Source organism: Triturus cristatus, chromosome 3_2, assembly GCF_964204655.1.
Source record: "Triturus cristatus chromosome 3_2, aTriCri1.1, whole genome shotgun sequence".
In the NCBI taxonomy this organism is placed as follows: domain Eukaryota; kingdom Metazoa; phylum Chordata; class Amphibia; order Caudata; family Salamandridae; genus Triturus; species Triturus cristatus.
In genome coordinates this window covers 514,130,139-514,150,605 of record NC_140584.1, presented here as the reverse complement: position 1 = coordinate 514,150,605, position 20,467 = coordinate 514,130,139, and the positions used below count along the sequence as shown (strand labels likewise).

Below are 20,467 nucleotides of genomic sequence, written 5' to 3'. Positions count from 1 at the left end.
GAAAACATGCTAAGGACCCACAATAGGAGCGTGTAAAAGTTGTTGTTGTTGCTGGAAATGCAGAACATCACATATTTATTAGTTGTTTACACATAGATTCAATCTGTATGGTGACACGCCCTCGTGTATATGTACTGTCTACAGTGATTATCGTACCAATAATAATAAAAACAAAGTTAAACAAAAAAAAAGTATCTCTTACAACTCACACCTGAATGTATACCATATGGTATTATTTTAGAGGGTGCCCCCCGTAGCCAAACGTGCACACGAGGATTGGCGAGGCTTAAGAAATAAAGTCGCTCATTGGTGTACAGCGTACTCAGGCTGGCCAACAAACCTTGTTGACAAAATCAAAATGGTCACGAGAGTGGGTTAGCTGGGATACTCTCCCAAGTTCTCAAGGGGTGGCTGTGTTGTAATAAGCTTTAGAAACCCCTGCCTTACATTGATTGGACCATCTTCCCAAAGACATGGGCATAATTTGAGCTTTGCCACTGAGCTTTTTCTATGGTCCTGCATCCACCTCATCAAGGGCTTATTATCTCCCAGGTCAAGGTTCTTATCTGATTTGTAAGCCCATTTCATCTTTCGCCCCTGAAAACTGATTTGAGATCCTGGCCACCATGTCAGACGTTGATTGACAATCAGATTTTCCAGTAATTCCTCCCGACCACAAGGGACTTGTAACCTATAAGCAGGACATTTCGAGCAACTCTTCTCAGTCAATCTCAAGTAATCCCTTGAACTCTAAACCAGATCAGACTGCCCTGGAACATCTTGGGCCTCAGCAACAAGTTGGATTACAGAAACTGGCTAAAGTTAATCAGAAAGTATGATGCCATATGCTGTCAGGAGACTTTGCTCTTGAGGACTTTTATGCTGGTGGTTTCAAATCATTCTGTGCGGCTGCCATACCCTCAAATTCAGGCAGACCCTAGGGGGGTTTGGAGCTCTCATTTCCATAAGGAATAGCAATCTCAAAATCAAAAAGCTTTTGTGCACTCCATATTCCAAAATCTTGCAATTAACATTCCTGGGGATCCTAAATCTCCTCTTAATTAATTTTTCTTTTAACTATTTTTCTAATCACCCTATATATAGTTCTGGTAAATGAAAAAGATCAATTAATATTGGATTATTGCTTCAGATATCCAGATAGGGGGGCCATTCTATGAGCAGGCAATTTAAAGATTTCTACCTGCCCACTTACTGGCGACCGGGCCTGTGGGATAACTGATTGGCATGAGGAAAATACTACACATTTTAATCACACCTCATATGGGGCTGTACTAAATCGGAGTATCATGAAATATAACTTATTTTTTAATATTGACTTTTTTATGGAAGGTGATTTTATACCATCAACCTTTACCAGTGGAGGTAAAGGCTCCTCTATTGATTGTATTTTGTTTTCATCTCACTTGGTGCCACACACATTTCACCATCCATCTTTATTGATCAGAACCCTTTAGTATTTAGCTTTACGCGCCCCATGGATAGTCTACAAACACACAGACTTCTTCCTGACCTGCAGTTAAAAAAAAACTGTGGAATCTGTTTAAAATTTTAAAAAGAATCTCATTTCTGCAAAGCGTGATGAAGCTATGACTTGCTTATCTGAGGAGGCTCAAGTTAAGGAAGTGTTGGTTAGTTTTGAGGGTCTATGCAGCTTTGCTTCCAGTTTGCTGATAAAGTCTAAACATAAGGAATCCTGCCCTCACAAATGGTTCAACCCTGCATGCACCACTGCACTTAAACAGCTAAAGGAGACCCTGAAGGCCTCTCCTCGCAATATTGAGGTCGTAAGACAATGCAGATCCACATATAAACCCTTTTTAAAAAAGGCAACAGGATGTAAGAACCTAGGCCTGGGACGACCTTCAAGTTGCTGCCTTAATTAGAGATTCTAGGGCCTTCTGGGAAGTAATTAACAGATCATACTTCACAGATGATAACCAACCTAAAATAGAATGCCACATTTCCCCTGAGGAGTGGATCAGTCATTTTTCAAAAATGTTCTCCCAAGATTCATCAATAAACACTGCACTAGAGTTAGACCTAAGCAATTCCATTGAAGTCAACTCAGACTCCAGTCCGTCCACCATCCTAATGAGCCCCTAAGTGTCAACATGGAAAGCCGAAATCAAACTATTGTGCACATAGATTGGGTCCTACCTTTTGCGAACTACTGATTGAGTAACCCAAACAAAATTGTTTTTGTTAGCTACTAGGTCATGCATCAACTGCATTTTCCTATACAAAGAATAGAAAGAGGAAGACTGTGTATTACTTCATTGGGCATGAACATTTATTTACCCATTAATAGGTATGCCAGTGATACATTCACCTTAAAGAAGCTCACAGGGGCTGGGCTGTATATTGGTTATGACTTTGTGAAATCAGAGCGCCTGTTATATTTGTATGGGACAGATTCCCAGATTGCATTCTGTAGTACGTTTAGTCACTCCATAAGTGTACAACTAAAGTATTACAAAATGCTATTCTTTACTTTCCAATCTTTGTTTCGGCCATTTGGCCATAAAAGAAAAACAATACACATATACAATCACAATAAATCCAAACATTAAAACATTGGAAGTACATATGTTAAAAATACAATAAAAACTGTGCATCTAAAATTTTAAGGGGGACCCAACACCTTTAAAATGCGGTTGCGCGTATGCCAAACATTAGTAAGAAATTTTGATAATGCGAGGACAGTTGGACCAGAGAGATCAGATTTTAAAATCCTATACATTGGAGCATATTCCCTGCCGCCCATATTCCTAATCAAGGGAAGAAGCCAGTATTTCCGCGCTGCCCTGTAGGCTGGGCAGAAGAAGGCCACGTGTAAATCGGTTTCCTCCAAGGCATCACAAGCCGGGCACTGCGTCGTAGTGGGGGGCGATGACCAAGTACTTGTAAAGGACCGAAAGGGCAGTGAGCCGTATCTCCATTGGAGAAACAGCTTCCTAGCAAGTACCGGAAAGATAGGATCCAATACCCTCTCAAACCTATAAAGGTCCTTGCTTTGTAAAAACACAGAGGATAGAGACCCTTCTGCCTGGGTAACTCGGGCCCTAGCTAATTTGCGTTCGTGGTATACGTTAGTCAGGGACCTTTTAGAGATATTCAGTGCGGCATTCGCAGGGTCAGTCCATAAGTCGGGGAGCCCTAGTTCCATGCAGGTGGATTGGATGTTTTTGACCCAGGGGATACGGAGCGCTTTTGGGTGGTTCAATAATTCTGCCAGTTCCGCCCTGTATGCTGCAAGATCATTACTGCTCCACAACCTACGCCAGAAGGCTATTGGTCTCAGGCTTATTTCATCAGATAATGGTCGTAGACCGAGGTCAAGCCTCAAGGGGAGGAGCGGGGTACTGGGGGGAAGCGCGGTTATCTGTCTTATAAACTTGTTTTCTGTTAATGACAGGCTATGGCATGGTGTGTGTCCCCACAGTTCCGCCCCATACATGATCGCTCCCCTGGCCTGGGCCTTGTATATCTGAATTAGGGCCCCCAGCGGGCGGTATGAGGAGCCGGTCATCATCCGGGCGATACCCCCAGTAATTTGTGTAAATTTGAGGTTCGCCCTAATCTGGTGGGATCCCCAAGTCATGGTTTCATTGAGAGTCACACCTAGATATTCAAAGGTGACAACCCTCTCGAGCCGTGCTACTCCCAATTGCGGATTCGGCCGCAATTTTTGGCTCGGATTTAAAACCATGAATTTAGTTTTGGCCGCATTGATTTCTAGCCCTCTGTCCGTACAGAAGGCTACAAATGAATCAAGGATCCTCTGTATCCCCATGGGGGTTTTAGATAGCAGCAGGGTGTCGTCCGCAAACATGATTGCGGGCACCCTGCTGCCATTAAGTTTGGGGGCGTCAGTATAATCGGTGGCATTTAGGTGGGCGATTACCCCGTTGACGAAGAGGCAAAACAGGGTCGGTGCCAACACACAACCCTGCCTTACCCCTCGGTCAACGGGGAATCTATCGGTCAATTCCCCCGACCTCCCACACCTCACTCGGGCATAATTATTATGGTGAAGCCTCTGTAAGATTACTAGAATGTCCGGGGGGACGCCCATCTCTGCCAAGACGCTCCAGAGTTTTCCCCTGGGCACCAGATCGAAGGCGGTCCGTAAGTCCACAAAAATTGTGTACAGACTGCCGCCCTCGAATATTGCTGCCCTCCAATAGATGAGATACAACCTAAAAGCCTGGTCCACTGTGGATACCCCCTTCCTAAATCCCGCCTGATAGGGACTAAGGGCACCCACCTCTTCCATCCAATCCTGGAGGCGATTCAGCAAAACCCTGCCAAACAGCTTCTGTGCTACGTCGATTAAGCTGATGGGTCTGTAGTTGGCCGGGAGGAGAGGCGAGCCCTTTTTGAAGATAGGGACCACCTCTGCCCCCAGCCAAGTACCAGGGATTTCCATGCCGCTTAGAACTCCATTGAAAAGGGCAGTAAGGTAGGGGGCCCATACAATGGGCTCCTGTTTGAACATATCCCCAGGTAAGCCATCCAGTCCTGGCGCCTTTCCAGAAGCAAGACCTGAGATGGCAGCGGTGACCTCACCCAGCGTTATCAGCTCTCCTTCATAGCCTGGCCAACCAACCTCGGTGACAGTAGGAGATTCTCCCGGCTCAGAACTGTAAAGAGACTGAAAGTGAGCCTGCCACACCCCTGGGGCAATATTGGGCTCTATTGCCGATTGAAGATGCCCCGACCCCCCATTCACTATCCTCCAGAACAGACGTTGGTTTTGGGTCGCTAGGACCTTGCTAAGTTCTTCCCACTGATTTTCCTCCAACTCGGCCTTAGCGTGGGTAACTAGTTTCTTGTAAGCCCGCCTGCTTTGTCTTAGGCTATCCCCCCCTAGTCCCTCCTTAATAAGTCTGAGGAGTTCTGCTTTTGCCCTTCTGCATGCCGGACTATACCATGTTGTTTTGCCTTGTCGCCCCTGTCTAGGTTTTCGTGAGCTACTAGAGAGATGAGGGGCCGCAGCCTTTATAAGGTCCTCATGAGCCTTGTACAATTTAGCCCGGGAATCATTATTGCTTGCCTCGTTGTCCAAACTCCCCACAGTTTCCAAGATGGGAGTTATCCCGTCATAGAGCATGGGGAGTTTGTTCTTACTTGTAACCAAGTGCTCCCACCTGATTCTTCTCCTACTATTTTCCAGGAGAAGCGCAGGTTTGTTCCCTTCTACATTGGTCACAGGAGCATGAGGGCCAGGGGTGACCAGGTCGAGCTCGAGCGCATTATGGTCGCTATCTGACCGTTCCATAACCCTAAAATCCTGAATGGTCGGCCACTTCACTATTTGGGCCAGGACATAATCCAGGCGGGACTCTCTTCCCAGTCTGTTGTAGGTGGTTTTACTGGGTATATCTGATTTCATTCGCCCGTTACAGGCTCTGATTCCGAACTTTAGGGTTAGAGCTGTGATTTGTAATGCAAGTGGGGTCCAAGCCTTCGGGGGGGGAGCTTCCACTGGGGGGACTGCCCATCTGGCCTCTTCTTCCGATGAGAACCCCTCCAAAAGACCAGGAAGTGGCTCAAAATGAGAATTAAAATCCCCTCCCACCACATGAAATGCTATTCACAAACATATGAATGTAAATCTCCACCCCCACTTCTTGCATCTTTTCTACAGAGACATTCTTATACATGAATGTTTACTACTAAGGGGGGCCGATTCAGATGTCGGACGGACTCTGGTCCGTCCGACATTGGTTTGGAACTGGAACAAAACGAACTCCTGTCATCAGTTCCAGCCCGAATTAGGATGCGACCGAGCCCTGTTTGGTCGCAATCCTATTCCTTACAATGGGAGCATGCATTGCGAATGGAATGCATGCTGTCATTGCAAAGAGCAGAGATGCAGTTCATCTCTGCACCCGGTGGCAGACACCTCAAGGTGCCTGTCACCGGGTGCAGGGATCAACAGGGGCACCATAGGTGGCCTCTAGGCCACCATTCAGAGGCCTTCCACCAATGGGGACCCTGCTGGGGGCCCCCAAAGACAGATTCCCAATGTCTATCTGTGTCAGGAAGGACGGCACAGAAAGGCACTGGGAATCTGCCATCGTAATCCCTCAGCCGGAAAGAGCCAGCTGAGGGATAACTGCAGGCTTTCCGAATGGCAGACGGGCTCTCCGAGTCCATCGGATGCCATTCAGAAATCCGATTCGGATTCCCTGACGGCCAACCCCATCAAAATGGGTAGTCGGGAAGGAATCCAACCAGCCGATTACGATGCGGGCTGAAGAGCTCCGACAGATGGTCGGAGCCGTTTCAGCCCGCATCGTTATTGGTCCCTTAGTAGTAAATGTGGGAGGGACCAGTGAGGTGACTGAAAAGAGGGGCAGTGCAGGGAGGGTTATGGAGGAGTTTAGGGAAGCATACACATGTACCCACACACACAAAAGAGTAAGCCCATTGCTATGCACAAACTTCTCATCTGTAGTTACTACATAATAAAGGTATCCAAAACGGTAGTAAGTACTCCAGCTCAGAGTTGGAGTAAGTCCAGCACCAGACATAGCCAACCACAGGTACTGCATCAACAGCCCATAAAAAATAATGGAGTTAGAGACTCAAAATAAAACCTCATCAGAGTGCTGTTAAATTATGTTACTTAAAATAGTTAAAAAAATAAGTATAATTTAATGTAAAAAAATCCCAAAAATGAAACATATTTATTATTTTATTATAAAACAAGTTAATAATTTTATTTTATTAAAATAGAACTAAATTACTTTTCACATTAAGTTAATTACAATTTAGTAAAAACATAAATATTCCATTAACTTCTAAATTGAAAACAAGGTTGTTAAAATTGTTCACCATTGAATGATATTTATTTATTTTTTAACTATTTAGAATAATTTAATTTAACATTAGTTCCCATGGGGTTTAATTTTATTCTCTGCCTCCATTACTGTCTTTGAGGGGGTGTTGCAGTACTATAGGTTGGCCATTTGTGGTGCTGGGCTTACTACTGTTTCTTTTTGCCAGTAGTAACTTACACTCATAAGTTTGTCTCCAAACTTTTGAGTAACTTTACACTGGGGTTTTGTGAACAGCTGAAAGTAGTCCTTAGTCAAAAATGAAAGAGCAAACTTGCCCAGTTAACTTACTCATAAGTGTAAGTTACTTTTGTGACTAGCTCCATATGTGTTGTGCAGATTAGGAAAAATTAACACAAAAACCTGTATCCTTTATTTTATATGCTTCTTCCTAAATCCAGGGATAAAAGAATACACCTGCACTATAGACAGTACATTATATACAGACATATTACTGAGTAGGAAACCACACACCCAATATTTGGAAAGGTACCATTTTTCCAAATGCCTACATTTTTAAAATTATTTAAAGAATATGTTTGCTACACACTAAATGGTTTTGATTTTCAGAAATCATGAGTATGGACCTTTTTTGCAGCATTTTAGCTTTTACAAGATTAAACATCTAATGACCTTTCAAAATGTATCCTAAAATGAGCCTAAGGAAAATTGCAGCCCACTTGATGATTATGTGAAATGGCAAGCACTTTCGGGAGAAGCTGACATCAAAATATACGTGCCTGAACTGAATAACAGAAGCAAACGCAGGTACCAACAGAAAAACACAGTGAGAGAACTTTTTTTGCTGTTTCCATCAACTAATGTTACCTGTTTCCTCGTCCGCGTCTTTCCTGTCCTGAGTTTGATGTATCTGGCTATCAATTCGTTCCTACCTGAAACAATACAGAATTTAGAAATTAAAAATAAAATTCGTAATGTTTTCTTACAGTATTAACTCTGCATGGTTTTCAGGCACAACAAAAAACGTGCAGAGTTCAGAATGATAATAGACAATAATTAACTCCAATAGACCACATGAAAGAAATTTTCACAATGATACAGTATTTTTTTCCAAAACAATCATCATTAAAAAAAATTACTGCAATACAAAACTCTCAAAACTGCCATGCAAACCATAACTTGCAAAAGCGAAATCAAAAAAGCTTTATTTGATTCATCAGGCAAATCATAAAAGCACATAATTAAATGCACAACAATTTAAAAAAAGAGATTAACTCATAAAAATGTTATAATTTCAAACCTAATGTAATACCATATTCAAGAGGCCTTGGATGCCACCAGCACAGACACTGGGCTGCCCTTCTGCTGCTGACTGAAACTCGCAGTGGAGGAAGCCCAACAAAAGGCATCCTGTCACAGGGAGGTGTCACCACCTTCCAGACAGGATTTAGTGTATTGGAGCTGGGTGGGTGCACTCTTAGAGTGCTTTGAAGTCCTGCACTGGGGGAGCAGTAGGCTCCTCTGTGCATATGCCAGCTCAAACCGGTTCAGGGGCTACCTGCCCCTGCTCTGGCACGAAACTGGACAAAGGGAAGTGGGTGTAACCACTCCCTACCCTGACCCTCCTAGAGGAGTGGTCATAGAGCTAGTCCCTCCCCTATCTTCACTATAAGATAGCAAGCATTGCCATTGCAAAGCAGATAACCCTGGACGACGCTCTACAAAGAGAATCCTGGCCCTTCGACGTTCCACTACCCTTGGAAGACAGAAGAATCTCCCTTGGAGTCAAGGAGTGACTCCCCTGCTTGGCAGGCACCAAAAACCTTAATCAGTGGTTGCAAACTTTCCCGCTCCCGCCGGAGTTCGAAGTCCGTGCTGCCCCGGAAGTGGATTTACTGACTTCTCGACGGCCATTGTGAGTCCTCAGCGAAGCTGTGGCGAGTGGACCCCACGAGTGACGAGGAACAGCAATACCCGGGGACTGTGCACTATTGTCGAGTGCAAACCTTAAACAACGTTCTATGAACCTGTGCATTGGACCACTTGTGGCCCAAGCCTCCAGCAGGTCTTGCACCACAAATCAGCTGCCTACCCCATCCCGAGTGACCGTGGGCTCCTGTGAAGCATTTCCTGAGGCGGCGTCTATGCGATCACTTGCCTGTTGGCTAGTGGGTCCCCCGAAGACTTTCTCATCGACTCAAAGGGCTCTCCTGGTTGCTCCAGGCCTGCTCTCACTCACCCTTCCTGGGTGAGTCCATCAGACCTTGCTGGTTTGCATCATCGTCTTTCTTCAGTCTACACGAGACTTGCAGTTGCCAAGGCTTGTTGGCTCCAATCCGGTTGCCGACACCGTCATCAGCTGCAAACGTCATGGGACACTCCGAATCCAGCTGCTGGTCATCGTCGATCCTTCCCGGACCTCGTGAGCGAAGAGTCAAAACACCATCGACGACCTGAATCGACACAACATGTGTGGTCATCCATCTTGCTGGCCACCGGTCACTGGCAAGTGACCTTGAACACTGTCCCTTCCATTTTCAGGTCTTCTACATCTTCAATCCATCTTCGGATTCCACCGGACACTTCTTCAGTCGTCGCAAGCAGCAAGTTTTCTTTGGTCTCCATTGAAAACAGCGACTCAACCGACACCAAAAGACACCTATGCACCCGGCTTCCCTGGGTGAGGTAACTTGTGCACTCCGGTGCCCTAGTGTGTGTTGGCCCTCGAAGTACTTACCTTGTAAGTGGCTTGCTTGTTGACTTCCTCGAAGTACCCTAGAACTTTAAAATTCAAACCACGACTTGCTCCACTGAAATCAATAGGGAACCCGTGGATGTGTTCACACACTGCACGCGTCTCCCGTGGGCTTGTTACTTACCTGCTAACACTGCAGTAGTGAAGCCCCAACGATTCCCCAGGTCCTAGGCCTTGTCATTTTGCAAGTCAACATTGTAAGACCATTTTTTTAGTATATAGTCTGGTACGCCCCTAGGGCTCCAGCCATATGTGTGTTTAATTTATTGTGAAACGTTGACATTGCTACAGCTCAAGCTAGGTTCAGTAGGCCTCAAACTAGTGTAGATAGTACAACACTGCACAACACTAGTATGTCCTACCAAGGTGGAGCCAGTGGGTCCACCCCAACTCAGTACAAGACATGGCCTACACTGACTTGAAGGCCTTGTGTTTTGAAAGACAACTGAGGGTAGGAAGGAGTCCCTCCTCACAACACCTGATAGATCTGTTAGTAGCAGATGATCTTAGACTAGCTATAGGAGTTAGTGGATCTGGATCAGGGGGTGGGTCAACCATAGTCTCTGGGTCAGATGATGAAAATCAAGATGACCTGGAGTCTGTGATTGAAGGGCCAGACTGAACAGAACAGAGGAATTCTCCTTAAGAGAACTGACAGAGTGGAAGAAAAGCCTAGGTCCCTCTCAAGGGATTCTGACCATTCATATCACTCTGGAAGATAATCTGTTCAGCAGAGGAACTCATACTATCCCAGAGAGACCTCCTCTGACAGAAGGTTGAAGATGCTCCAGTATGAGGAAGCTAGGCTTGCCCTCAGAACCAAGCAATTGGCCTTAGATAGAGAAGCCTTTGAGCTCCAGAGAGCTTCTAAGAAAGAGGGGTTAGATACCCCTGGTGGCATCAACAGTGTCCCTAGAGGCAGAGATTACATTTCCAGACCATAGGAACCTGTCCAAGGTTGTTCCTCCCTACCAGAGTGGGGATGATATCCACAAATGGATAACTGCTATGGAGAGGGCCTGTAAAGTTCAACAGGTCCCCCAGACACAGTGGGCAGCAATCTTGTGGCTCTCCTTTTCAGATAAGGGTAGAGACAAGCTCCTCACTGTTAGATAGGAGGATGCTAATGATTATGAAGCCCTGAAGAGTGCTTTGATAGATGGGTTTGGCTTAACCACTGAACAGTACAGGTTGAAGTTCAGAGATACCCAGAAAGCACAGACTCAGGATTGGACTGACTTTGTTGATTGTGCAACCAAGGCGCTAGAAGGTTGGCTGGTTGGTAGTAGAGTAACTGATTTTAAGGGATTGTATAATCTTATAATGAGAGAACAGATCCTTAATAATTGCCAAAACCAGTTGTTGCATCAGTACCTGGTGGACTCTGATCTGACCTCTCCCCAAGAATTGGGAAAGAAGGCAGACAAATGGGTCAGAACCAGGGTGAGGCAGAAAACCCAGAACTAAGGTGTTGACACTAAGAAGCAGGATCCTAAAGGCTCAGATAAAGATGGGGATAAGTCAAAAGACGAGAAGTCTTCACAAGTGCCCCAAAAATCTGCATCTGGTGGGGAGTCACAATCTGCAAAGGGGAAAAGGCCAAAAGAAGCCCTGGTGCAAATTCTGTAAACAGAAAGGGCACTGGACTTCTGATTGTACTAAGTCCAAAGACCAAACCACCACCACTCCAGCCCCTAAGGCAACTTCATGTCAGGATATCTAATAGCAATGTGGAAGGAGTGTGGTGTTAATTACAAATTCACTACTCCCTATCACCTACAATGCAATGGGTTAGTTGAGAGATTCAACAAAACCCTAAAGGGAATTATTAAAGGCCTCCCAGAAAAGCTTAGGTGAAAATGGGACCTTTTACTTCCCTGCCTTCTGTTTGCATATAGGGAGGTTCCACAGAAGGTGGTTGGCTACAGCCCTTTTGAACTTCTGTTTGGGCACCCTGTTAGAGGACCCTTATGTTTGGTGAAGGAGGGATGGGAGTTACCTCTCAAACCTCCAAAACAGGATGTGATGGACTATGTACTTGGTCTCCGCTCCCGGATGGCAGAGTATATGAAGAAGGCAACTAAAAACCTCGAGGCAAGCCAAGAATTACAAACAGCTTGGCATGACCAAAAGGCTGTCCTGACTGTTTATCAGCCAGGTCAGAAAGTGTATGTGTTGGAGCCTGTGGCCCCAGCAGCTCTCCAGGACAAATGGAGTGGCCCCCATACAATTGTTGAGAAAAAGGGAGAGGTCACCTACTTGGTAGATCTTGGCACTCCCAGGAGCTCCCTTAGGGTGCTCCATGTCAACAGACTTAAGCCATATGTGGACAGGGCTGACATGGGCTTGCTCATGGCCACTGATGAGGACCAGGAGGAGGAGAGTGACCCTCTCCCTGACCTGCTCTCCTAGAACCCTGATGATGGGTCAGTTGATGGTGTTGCTTTGGCAAGCAGCCTCACTGAGCATCAGCAAACTGAATGTAGACACGTGCTACAACAGTTTAGACATATGTTTAGCCTAAACCCAATTCAGACTTCCTGGTGCACCCATGAGGTTGTCACTGGAGACAGTCTGCCTGTAAAGAGTAAAATCTAAAGGCAACCTGACCATGTCAGGGATTGTATCAGGACTGAAGTCCAGAAAATGTTGGAACTAGGTGTTATTGAGCCTTCAGATAGTCCTTGGCCTAGCCTAGTAGTCCTTGTGCCAAAACCTCATAGCCAGGGTGGTAAGAAAGAAATGAGGTTTTGTGTTGACTACAGAGGCCTCAATGCAGTCACCAGGACTGATGCCTACCCAATCCCAAGGGCAGATGAACTAATAGACACTTTGGCCTCAGCCAAGTATCTCAGTACGTTTGACCTTACAGCTGGCTACTGGCAAATCAAGTTAGCTGATGATGCCAAGGCCAAAACAGCATTTTCAACCCCTGGTGGGCACTATCACTTTGTGGTGATGCCCTTTGGTTTGAAAAATGCACCTGCAACTTTTCAGAGGTTGGGGAATAAAGTTCTGACTGGTATGGAATCTTATTGCTCAGCTTATTCTGATGATATTGCTGTCTTTAGTTCCACCTGGCAGGATCACCTGGTCTACCTCAGAAATGTTTTGGAGGCCCTGCAAAAAGCAGGCCTCACTATCAAGGCCACTAAGTGCCAGATAGGGCAGAGTCAGGTTGTGTACCTGGGCCACCTTGTGGGTGGAGGCCAGGTTCAACCATTGCAGAGCAAAATCCAGACCATAATGGAATGGGTAGCTTCAACCACCCAGACACAGGTTAGAGCATTTTTAGGCCTGACTGGGTACTATAGGAGGTTGGTTAAGGGATATGGATCTATAGTGACCCCCTTAAATGATCTGACCTCCAAGAAAATGCCAAAAAAGTTTCAGCAGACAGCTAGCTGTCAAAAGGCATTTGATGACCTCAAGCAGGCAATGTGCACTGCCCCCATCTTACAGAGTCCAGATTACAAAAAGAAGTTCATTGTTCAAACGGATGCTTCAGAGCTGGGTGTGGGAGCTGTACTGTCTCAACTTAACGATGAAGGTCAAGACCAGCCAGTAGCTTTCATAAGCAGAAGGCTGACCCCTAGAGAGAAACGTTGGTCAGCTATTAAGAGGGTGGCCTTTGCTGTTGTGTGGGCTCTGAAGAAGCTGAGGTCATACTTGTTTGGCACTCACTTCATAGTTCAGACTGACCACAAGCCCCTCCTATGGCTCAAACAGATGAAAGGTGAAAATCCTAAATTGCTCAGGTGGTCCATTTCCCTACAGGGGATGGACTATACAGTGGAACATAGACCTGGGACCCAACATGCCAATGCAGATGAACTCTCAAGGTATTTCCACTTAGAACATGAAGACTCAACTGGTCAAGGTTAGTTTAATGTCCCTGCGTTTGAGGGGGGGGGGGGGGGGTGTGTGTGGGTAGGAGAGTAGGATCTGCACTTATGTTGCCCCCAATTTTTTTCTGATGTATACACTGGTTTCTGGCTATAGTCTGCTAATCAGTCTCTCTGTTCTCTCTAAACAACTTGGCGTGCATATTAGATGCACTAGTGATTGGATACTGTGGTACCTTATGAGCCCCTAGTATATGGTACCTTGGGTACCTAGGGCATTGCTACTTCACAGGCCTACCAGGGGCGGCAGCATGTATTATGCCACCCCTGGGAAGTATTCTCAATCTGACACCACAGGTCTGCTACTGCAGCCTGGGTGAGGGAGTGTTAGCACTCCTCACTGAGGTATAGGTTCCCATATCTCACCATACACACACATATAAACCTATCAGCCACCCCTATAGCAGTCCCTATCAATCCTGAGGGCAGGGTGCTTGGTTTACTATGTGAGGGGGTGCTTCTGCATGAGCAGGACCCCTCTGCAGCTGGCAGAGTATATTCTCTGTTGCTGTTTGTGGATGCGGATAAACCATATACTCTTAAGTGCATTATAACCTCGCGGTAAATGCTAACTTTGGAATGACTGCATCAAAACATGTCGTGTTTGGTGTCAAACAACTTAGAATCATACCTCCACACCAGTAACTGGTGTGGGAGTATGATCCCACCCTTCTAGAGGGGATGACATGTACCCACTGTACTAAACGGTAAAAATCTGAAAGAGCCCTGGCATCACAAAATGGATGCCACCAGCACAGACACTGGGCTGCCCCCCTGCTGCTGACTGAAACTCGCAGTGGAGGAAGCCCAACAAAAGGCATCCTGTCACAGGGAGGTGTCACCACCTTCCAGATAGGATTTAGTTTATTGGAGCTGGGTGGGTGCACTCTTAGAGTGCTTTGAAGTCCTGCACTGGGGGAGCAGTAGGCTCCTCTGTGCATATGCCAGCTCAAACCGGTTCAGGGGCTACCTGCCCCTACTCTGGCATGAAACTGGACAAAGGGAAGTGGGTGTAACCACTCCCTACCCTGACCCTCCTAGAGGAGTGGTCACAGAGCTAGTCCCTCCGCTATCTTCACTATAAGATAGCAAGCATTGCCATTGCAAAGCAGATAACCCTGGACGACGCTCTACAAAGAAGAATCCTGGCCCTTCACGTTCCACTAACCTTTGGAAGACAGAAGAATCTTCCTTGGAGTCAAGGAGTGACTCCCCTGCTTGGCAGGCACCAAAAACCTTAATCAACGGTTGCAAACTTTCCCGCTCCCGCCGGAGTTCGAAGTCCCTGCTGCCCTGGAAGTGGATTTCCTGACTTCTCGACGGCCATTGTGAGTCCCCAGCGAAGCTGTGGTGAGTGGACCCCACGAGTGACGAGGAACAGCAATACCTGGGGACAGTGCACTATTGTCAAGTGCAAACCCTAAACAACGTTCTACTACCAGTGCATTGGAACATTTGTGGCCCAAGCCTCCAGCAGGTCTTGCACCAAAAATCAGCTGCCTACCTCGTCCGGAGTGACCGTGGGCTCCTGTGAAGCATTTCCTGAAGCGGCATCTTCGCAATCACTTGCCCGTTGGCTAGTGGGTCTCCCGAAGACTTTCTCATCGACTCAAAGGGCTCTCCTGGTTGCTCCAGGCCTGCTCTCACTCACCCTTGCTGGGTGAGTCCATCAGACCTTGCTGGTCTGCATCATCGATTTTCTTCAGTCTACACAAGACTTGCAGTTGCCAAGGCTGGTTGGCTCCAATCCGGTTGCCGACACCGTCATCAGCTGCAGACGTCGTGGGACACTCCGAATCCAGCTGCTGGTCATCGTCGATTCTTCATGGACCTCGTGAGCGAAGAGTCAAAACACCATCGACGACCTGAATCAACGCGACATCTGTGGTCATCCATCTTGCTGGCCACCGGTCACTAGCAAGTGACCTTGAACACTGTCCCTTCAATTTTCAGGTCTTCTACATCTTCAATCCATCTTCGGATTCCACCAGACACTTCTTCAGTCGTCGCAAGCAGCAAGTCTTCTTTGGTCTCCATTGAAAACAGCGACTCGACCCGACACCAAAAGACACCTATGCACCCGGCTTCCCTGGGTGAGGTAACTCGTGCACTCCGGTTCCCTAGTGTGTGTTGGCACTCGAAGTACTTACCTTGTAAGTGGATTGCTTGTTGACTTCCTCGAAGTACCCCAAAACTTTAAAATTCAAACTGCGACTTGCTCCATTGAAATCAATAGGGAACCCGCGGCTGTGTTCACACACTGCACGCGTCTCCGTGGGCTTGTTACTTACCTGCTAACACTGCAGTAGTGAAGCCCCAGCGATTCCCCAGGCCCTAGGCCTTGTCATTTTGCAAGTCGACATTGTAAGACAATTTTTTTAGTATATGGTCTGGTACGCCCCTAGGGCTCCAGCCATATTTGTGCTTAATTTATTGTGAAACGTTGACATTTGAATGTGTACCTGGCTTCTAATCTCATAAAGAGATTAGTAGAGTGTGTCTAGTAATAAATACATATATATTTGAGATATATACCTGTGTGGTGTCCTTTCATTTAGTAATTCAAGAGATTATAAGGTAAAACAAGCTGGTTTACATTCCTCTGAGACTTAGCCTGAAGGCTGCTCTCCACAGCTACCACTAGGATAGCTTTCTTTAAAAGGTTGTCTTAAACCTATCTGCCATAAGAGTCGAATTGAACTGGAGCAAGGTGACCACTATAACTAGTGACCAGCATATGCCAGGCCAACTTCTCACAATATTGGACCCTGGCTTCCTTTATTCCTGGTTGGTCATTCATTTTAATAGAAATTAGTAGAGCCTGCTTAGCTTCCCTGCATGATTTATTGTACCATCGGTGCTTGGGTTTGGAATTCAGTTGATCTTATCACTATTATAAAAAAATTGTGCCAATCCTGGTGGTTTTTTTCCATCGCCAATTGCGATGCAGAGCCACAACTAGTTACAGACAATCGAAATGCAACTTCTAAAGAGGGGGCAATTTGTTGGTACAAAGTAGCCAATTTGTCCGTAGATTGTGCAAAAAAAAACTATACTAGGTTTGGGGTGAGGTATGAAGATGTGCTTTGGAGGTTCTTAGGCACGGGAAAGACTATTTCTTAGGCCAGTGGGTTATGATCGCTTTCATGACGGGAGCTAACCGTGAAATCCATAGTCTTATACCATAATCGGACATCTACCAAGATGTAATCTATTATAGATGCATGTCCCGGCCTATTAAAAGTAACATTCCCAGGACTATCGGAGGGGAATCGGCCGTTGCAGGCCCTTAGTGAGTGACTAAGTATAACTGCATTCATCTGTAATACTAAGGGGGTCCATGCCCGTGTTGGCTGGAGGTTAGTTTCTGGGAATGACCAAACCGAGTCTTCCTCACTTGTAATGGTTGTAGCAATGCCATTCAGGGGCTTGAATTGACAGTTAAAATCTCCGCCTATGATTACATAGCAGTTCTCTGGTATAGTGAGCAGAAATGCAGTGAGGCATTCGAGCATCTGAGAGGTATATCCCTGACTCACTAGTCAAGAATAAACATTGATTATTGCAATCTTCAGGGAGTTATAAAAAGAAAGAATGCACAGGATATCAGGATAAAAAGTCTCTAACTTTTTAACATTACATCCCAAATGTACGCAACCCAAGTACATAGACCCCCCAAGGGTCTCCCCCTAGCCCCCTGAACAGCTGGAATACAATATGAAGCGTAGCCCACTCTAAATAATTCTGTCCTCGACCATGTTTCCTGGAACAGGAATAGCTCGTGTTTATCTACAAAATCTCCCCAGTCTTGGAAGTCCAATTTCGAGCTAAGGCCTGCTATGTTCCAGGATAAGATCCGAGTATTTTGTGGTTCATCTGTATTAACTAACAAGGTCTGGGGGGGTACGACTTTCATGTAATGAAACGTGCTGTGTCTCCTTATCATTGTTCCATGGCCCTCCCCCTAGACTACAATCATTAGCCCAATTTATATTACTCAGTGTGCTAAGAGTATGGGTTGTGGCGATAGCCTCACAGGTCTTCTCTAAGGCTTTTTTTCCCTCCTTCGTCCCTTCATTCGTTGGGAGATCAGCTTGCTGTATGTTTCCCCATTTATCCTCGTTAATATTAATGGGCCTTTTATTGGTGGAGTTTAGTCCGTCTACCAGGTCCTGAGAACTAAATCTTTTATTAGCAGGGATGTTATACGCCATTGTTTTTTGGCATTCCCAGCCCGTGTTTAACGTGGCACCATTCTGATCACTTGGTCCCCAGTTCTTATATATGGTTCCCTCTTTGTCTGGCAAAGGCAGAGAAAGAATACCCCCTAACTCCCTTGAGTAGCCCCAATCCAAGACGTGTTGATCACAACACAATCCCTGGGTATGTCCTTTCGTCTCCGCTCCAACAAGCTGACCCTGCGTGTGAATAAAATTTTGCTTTGTTCTTGGTAGGGGAGAGGCCTATATTTATTTAACCAAAAGATGGTTTTGTTTTTAAGTTCAGAATGTGTCTCCCCTCGGCCTGTATCCAGCTCTGGTACACCAGCTAAAATGACAACATAGGGAATGGATGCTGGGGGCAGATCTCCACAAGGAAGTAGGGATTTTGTTTCCCTTGATTTAGAGTGTGGAGTAGTCCTAGTGTAAACGTCCTGATTACTTTGGGTTTGGTGTTTGTTAGATGGGCCTGTGGTTGTTGCTATATGCCTTCTGTCATGTACAGTGTTGAGGCGATGGAAAGGTCTCTGTTGAGGATTAACTGGCTCCTGATTCTTTGGGACAGGTGGTATAAAAGTGGGAGATGCTTTCTTTTGCATGATTGGATTGGACCCTACAGAGGGGGGTGGTTCATTGGGGATAGGTGGGGTTACCTGGTTTTGGTGCAAAGCCAACTTTGAGATTGGGGATTTAGTGGATGTAATTGTATTGGAAATAGCATTTTTTTTGCTCCCCCAGAGGTCCATCAATCTTGATAGATTGTCAACGCGTCTCATTACAGCATTGAGTTTGGATTTTATAGACAGAGCAAAATATGCTTTAAGTTCCATTAGCAAATTGGATGCCCATGACGGGTGCTCCGGTGTTTTCTGCCAACACTCATCAGTGCCTTGTCCCCCTGGGGTATTATACTGGGGGTTTGTTTTACCTGCCTTCCATCCTTTTGTGTAGCTTGCTTTCGTTCCCCACCTTTCTTTTTCGCACCACCTCCCGCAGGGATCTCAGTAATGTGACCAGAGGCTATCTTTTCTTGTGCACATGGGGACTCCGGGTTTGGGATTGCATTTGATGTTAGAAGTAAATGCGAAGTCTCTGGCTCCGTAGATGTTGATCTGTGGGCAAGGATCAGTGTTAAAGAGAGACATCTCTCGGTACACTCAATTTCGCTAGACACTGCTCCTATAGCCTGCTGAAGCATTTTGTCAATTGCGGTCGGTTGGGCAGTACGAGTTGGCAAAGGCGCTTTCTGCCTGGTGGTAGGCATTGTCGCCAGAGAAGATCGTTTGCCCATGGCTGTTTAGGATCCAAACCTCACCAGTCCTCACCAATGGTTTGAAGTGTTGTTGACTTCCAAGATGCGGCAAACACTAAACACTTGAGGCTCCACCAGCCTTGAGATTTGCTAATTGGGACTCTCCAACTGCACTCTGGGACACCGAGTCCCACCAGAGTGTAGCTGTCACGACACCGGCACCAACAGCAGCAGCGGGAGACCCAGTGAGGCTCGGGGGCTCCTCAGGTGAAAATGGAAAGTTCCAAAGCTCCCCAGTGGTCCTACATGCAGCGGACCGACAACCAAGCACGGTCAGACAAACCCCGCACTCTGGGGCATGAGGCAGCACTTTGTAGCACGATGGAAATGCCTCTGCCCTTAGCAGCTGCGGGTAGTTACCGGCATTGCACTCTGGGACACCGAGTCCCACCAGAGTGTAGCTGTCACGACACCGGCACCAACAGCAGCAGCGGGAGACCCAGTGAGGCTCGGGGGCTCCTCAGGTGTGAATGGAAAGTTCCAAAGCTCCCCAGTGGTCCTACATGCAGTGGACCAACAACCAAGCACGGTCAGACAAACCCCCTTGTCTTCTGATAAAGTTAATTTCTACAACTTTAAGCTTGTTGCTCCTGCTGTACCCCCAGACTCCAGCCCCATAGGTGGCAATGGAAAGGCATTTTGCTACATATAGAGGATTAACAATTATTTTACTGGTTTCCATCAAAATTTAGCTGCATACTGAAAACGGGCATCATTGTCCTGGATGTCTGCTGCGCTCTTAAAGTCAGTAGAGGATCTCATGACACCTGTGTATTAAATAGATCACCCAAATAAGAAAAACTTTAACTTATCCGAACACTTTTCCCTGCATCATAAAAGTTTTAGATTTTGTCAACTTGGGGCCACATACCATATTATACAATTTCTTAAAATTAACTTTTAAACCAAGAGATGTCATAGAATCTATAAAAGCATCAAGGGATTTCTAAAGGCTTATAGCTGTCCTTGCCAGGTGGACGGTGTTGTCTGCCAATGTAAATGTAAATGTATGTGTCTTGTAAAGCGCACTGCTGCCCTGAGGCGTCGTGGCGCTGTAGACCGCTGGGGAACCCGTCTTAGCTATCCCTGTGAGATGGTCCCTCCTGGGTATCTCCAAGGTGAAACCAGGCATCCCCGGCGAATGTGGGGGGCCGTTGTGGAGATGAGGCAAGCTAATGCCCAGAGTTGCCGAGTGTGTTCCTGGTTAGAGTAGGTACCGAGGCGAGAATTATCGAGTCCGTTTTGACCCTGGTCCACGACCCTGCCGCGTCGGGAATTGAACCCTGGTCCCTGGCCGATTCTCTGCTTGCGGATCTGCCGCCTCTAACCAGTGAGCCACACCTCTCCCCAGTGAGCCACACCTCTCCTGCCAATGAGAATAAGGGGACAAAATCACTGCCAATCCTGAGAAAATCTAACTTCCTCTGCAATAAAAATGTCTCTAGCCC

General features: G+C 46.3%; 1 protein-coding gene across 4 annotated transcripts in view; it reads right to left on the bottom strand.

Moving 5' to 3' along the window:
* Positions 1 to 20,467, bottom strand: part of TEAD1 (TEA domain transcription factor 1) — a 447,887-nt gene that overhangs the window by 164,151 nt on the left and 263,269 nt on the right. For all 4 annotated transcript variants that reach the window (XM_085648201.1, XM_085648198.1, XM_085648200.1 and 1 more), the window contains one exon: positions 7,695 to 7,759. In XM_085648201.1, the coding sequence (XP_085504327.1) occupies positions 7,695 to 7,759 (65 nt within the window). The remainder of the gene's footprint in view (positions 1 to 7,694; positions 7,760 to 20,467) is intronic.